This window comes from Tupaia chinensis, unplaced genomic scaffold (assembly GCF_000334495.1).
Source record: "Tupaia chinensis unplaced genomic scaffold, TupChi_1.0 Scaffold000045_1, whole genome shotgun sequence".
NCBI classification, from domain to species: Eukaryota; Metazoa; Chordata; class Mammalia; order Scandentia; family Tupaiidae; genus Tupaia; species Tupaia belangeri.
Window position 1 is genome coordinate 7,155,128 of NW_006159501.1, and position 4,250 is coordinate 7,159,377.

The 4,250-nt window shown below is 56.1% G+C and overlaps 1 protein-coding gene across 1 annotated transcript in view; it reads right to left on the reverse strand.

The window, feature by feature from the left end:
• The window catches only part of GREB1 (growth regulating estrogen receptor binding 1), a 91,759-nt gene that overhangs the window by 35,823 nt on the left and 51,686 nt on the right, over positions 1-4,250 (reverse strand). The window contains exons 19-20 of the mRNA XM_027773597.1: positions 2,828-3,027; positions 920-1,056 (exon numbers count right to left, since the gene is read on the reverse strand). Coding sequence (XP_027629398.1) covers positions 920-1,056; positions 2,828-3,027 — 337 coding nt within the window. The remainder of the gene's footprint in view (positions 1-919; positions 1,057-2,827; positions 3,028-4,250) is intronic.

The following is a 4,250-nucleotide window of genomic DNA, read 5'->3' on the forward strand; positions in this document are numbered from 1 at the left end:
GGGGAGGCCTCCATCGGTGTAGACAGGGCCCAGCCTGCAGCTGCTCTCCTGCGGAGGCCGCCCCGCATCTCTCCTCGCCCCTCCCGCTGCAGCGACCCCCTTCCACCTCCTGCTGGAACCTCCGACCTCTGCACACTCAGGCCCTGGAGCCTCGTCACCTGGAAATTCCTCCTGGCTGGAAATACCCTCTTCTCCAAGGCCCACCAAGGGCTGCTTGCTCTCTGACCAGGGCCTACCCCTGAATCTACCTGCCCTCCGCCTGAGACGGAGCAATCCCTCCTTCACCCACTAGCCCAACTCCCCCTGGGTGTTAGGGAGGGTATGAAAGACGGGCAGCCCCTGCTGCGGAGCCGGCCTCTGCTGGGAACGAACCCCTTAAGGTCGACCTTCCTACGCCAGGTTCGGATACAGAGTTGGCTCTCTCTAAAGGCACTGGGTGGAAAGACAGTGACATGGATTCACAGAGGACGGTCCTAACTGCTCTCAGAGACCAAGGGATCCCTAGGGCAGAGGCCACACCAAGCATGGTATCCCCATCCCCCGCTCCAAGAGCGGCTCTGGACTCCAGGGGTGAAGTCTGCTGTCACCTGTGGCTTCTCCCCCTCCCAGTCCTTCCTGTCTACCTCCCTGGGCAGGTACCCTCTCCCCTCAGCTCCTCTCAGCTTCTCCCCAGGGACACAGGGACTTCCCAAACAGCTGCAGGACAGCACCCAGGGACCCTTGCCTACCATGGCCCAGGTCACAGGGAGGGGCAGAGGCCAGTCTTCCGAGCACAGGGCAGTTCAGCCCTCTGCTGTGCCCACAGTCTGCGGACCACAGACCCCAGTCTGGCTGTCTAGAAAGCTCAGATGTCCTTCTCTTGCTGGTTCTGATTAGACAGTGTCAACAAATGGCCCGAGTGCATCCCTCATCCTCTGACACTTGAACAGGCCAGCTGTCTGGTCGTTCCCACTTGGAAAGTCTTACCAGACGCTTTGGAGGAGAGGGACGAGGACGCCGAGTCGTGGGAACAGGACCTCTCCCGCTTCACCGGGCTTCTCTTCTCTGAGTTGGAGCCTATTTTGAAACACACACTGAAAATGTGCACCCTGACCATCTGCTGCATCGCCCAGTTCCTTAGAGCTTATGAAGTGTGTTCCCCCGTGTCCTCTGTCCCCGCTCATCCGCTCACCCATCTGCTGGGTTCCAGGCTCCCTCTGACCGGCACCAAGGAGGGGACAGGAGCCCACATGGTGCGGCAGGGACGCGGTGTGAGATACGGGCACTGGGACCCCAAGGGCAGGGGCAGAGGACGTCTGAAAGGGGCGGTATCTGACCCCTCAGGGCTGCTGGGGTTTCCAGGCAAAGCAGGAGAGAGAGGGCCCCAAGTGGAGGGGAGGGCAGCTGTGTGTCCCAGAGGTGAGGACAGAGCAGTCAGGCCACTGCTGGGGTTTCAGCTTGCTCAAGTGCCCAGGGTGGGCACGGGGGCAGGGAGGACTGGGGAGTAGAGGGGCATACACTGACTCTAAGGAGGTTGGTCAGGAAAGGCCAGGGAGCGTAGGGCCATGGCAGGGGAAACAGGAATGGCAGCATGTAACATCTGAGAAATACTACAGCACCAGGGAAGTCCACAGGGCGGGTGTCAATGCCCTCCACTTTACAGATGACAGTCGGAGCTAATTGATCACACAGCATGTCATCGTCAGTGGGCAGAGGGAGAGACTGCGGGCCCAGCTGTGACTCCTCGTGCCTCTCTTCCACTCCCCACACGCCACAGCCTTGCATTGCTTTGTGTGTCCTGCTGAGAACATGGTACCTGGGCTGCCAGCGGTGACACCACCAGACCACCAAGAAGGTTCTGGGTTTGTGCCAAGACAGTTATACACACGGGGCACTGCAGGTGCCATGATCTGGGCTGGCTGAAGCTAAGGTTGGATCAAAGTGTTAAGGCCCTGCGGAGGGTGCCCGCCTCTCGTGAAACGAGCTTTAGAATAGAGATGTGGCATCAGATTTTAAGAATCTGCAAATGATGGGGGCCAGCAGGTGGCATGGTGGGTTAAGGCACTGGACACTCCCACATGGTGACCACAGTTCAAATCCTAGACCTGTCTCTCTGTCTCTGCTCAAATTAAAATAAATAAATGAATGAATAAAGAAAAAAAAATCTGCAAGTGAGGGGCCAGCAGATGGCACAACGGTTACATCACTGGACTCCCACATGGCTGACCACAGTTCGAGTCCTGGACTCGGTGGCTTGAAAATCATGCTGGGTGCATGTGTGTGCATGCCCAAGATTCCAGGAGGAGAAGGAAGGGGAAAGGATTGCAGTGTGGCCTTCCCCCCACCCCAGGGAGTGATTTCTCACTTTTCCTCTCACTGTGTCTGTCTGCTGCTCTCTCTGGCAAGCGCACATACCTTGAGGCAAAAACATCCAAAAAGTAAATTAAAAAAAAAATCTGCAGATGAAACTGGCCTGTTTTCTTAAGTCTCCGTGGCTGGAAGACACACTGCTGATTCACCTACACAGAGTAAGCAAGTGAGTCAGGAACCCATCAACTCTGAGAGGCACGAGCCCTAAGAAATCTCAACGTTTTCCTTCCTGTTCTCTAAGAATTCTAGAGCTAGGAGAACCTACAGGGATTTCTACCTTTTCATACCACCAAAAAAAAAAAAAAAAAAAGAAAAGGGGGGAAAAGTGAAGCCCGCACTCAGGGAGGGCTCTGCCACCTCCTTCGTCACAGACTCCTCTAGCTAGCTCTCCAGGACCTTGTCTGTGAGTGCTGGTGGCCTCAGAGATCAGAAGCGACTGAAGCGGTGTGGGCCAGACAGCAGGGCCGAGGCCCCCCACCTTCTGTCCCCAGCTCCTCGTCCTCGTTGTCTGTGCTGCTCAGCTTCTCCGCGTCACTCTCCAAGGCCTCGTTCCGAGCACCCTTCTCCAAGGGAGCCTCGCTGCTCACAAAGTAGGCGGCCAGGCCCAGCTCCTGCTCCAAGGCCGTCCTCACCAAGCAGGAGGAGTTGATCAGACGCAGGTCACAGTACCTCAGAGACCTAGGAGGACACGGAGGAGGGGTCGTTGAGTGCCTTCTATGACCGAGGCACTGTGTCCAGGCTGCACATGGCGGGGCTGGGTCAGGATCATGCCCTGCGTTCTCATGACCTCAGGACTTGTGCAAATGGAAAAGCCAATAGCACAAACTCAGGTGAATGGGAAGTCCTTGGGGCACCTGCCATGTATTTAGTCCTGTGCTGTGACCGTAAAAGCACTGACTTTTGGAGCAGACAAAAATGGAACTTGAACCCCAGCCCTGCCACTTCCTCGTGACAGAACCTTTGACAACTGTGCAGCTTCTTTGAGGCTTCGACCTTTTGGGTCTGAAAGACGGGAATGAATGTTAGCCATCCCAGCGCACTGCTGTGAAGGGTGATGTAGTGAGTGGACAGTTACTAGCCAGTGGACATTTCGGGTGCACAGGGGACTGTGCCAGGTGGTGATCAGGTCGGCACTGTCCTGGCTGTTCTGGAAAACGAGTCTGTCTGTCAGACAGGTAGCAGTGAGCAGCGGAGGAAAGGCCAGCGCAGCGCTCGGGGCCATGGGGTGGACAGAGAGGCACACGCGGGCTCCAACAGGCTCTGCAGCTGCTGCCGGAGTGACCTCGGGCCAAGGGCCTTTCCTTCACTCCACCGTGAGACAGGTGGCAATGCTACTGTGGAAGGAGCAAACACAAAAGCTGCTCAAAGTCTAGCACAGTGTTTGATGCAAAGAAGGTAGTTAGTTAATGCCTGCAAAAAATTAAAATAGATTAAGACACTGACATAGTCCTTGAGGAGCTGAAGAATTTAGAATCAACCCACATGACACAGCCATGGCCAACATCCACCGTGTCGGAGCCTCCCCAACCAGGCCCATAAGCACTCGGCATGCACAATGCTCCCTGCATAATTATGGATGGAAAGACGCCGGCCCTCGGTTGGACATGCTGGAGTAATCTCTGCAAGGCTCGGTTTCTTCAGTGAGATGGGCCTTCAGAAATACTACCCGTTCCCCCAGGAGATGGGAGAGTGAAATCACATAAAGCATATGCCATGCACAACAGGCGCTCAGTCACTGCCGGCTGTTCTGTGACAAGGACAGAAGTGCAAAGGCCCTGCGCATGGCCTGCTCTTCTCCACAGGTGTCCAGTCTTTAAAAGCCAACCTGGCACTGCTAATCCAAGCGACTGCCTAACAGGAGGCCCAGAGAGTCCTGAGTGGCAGCCTAGAGACCGCCCCCC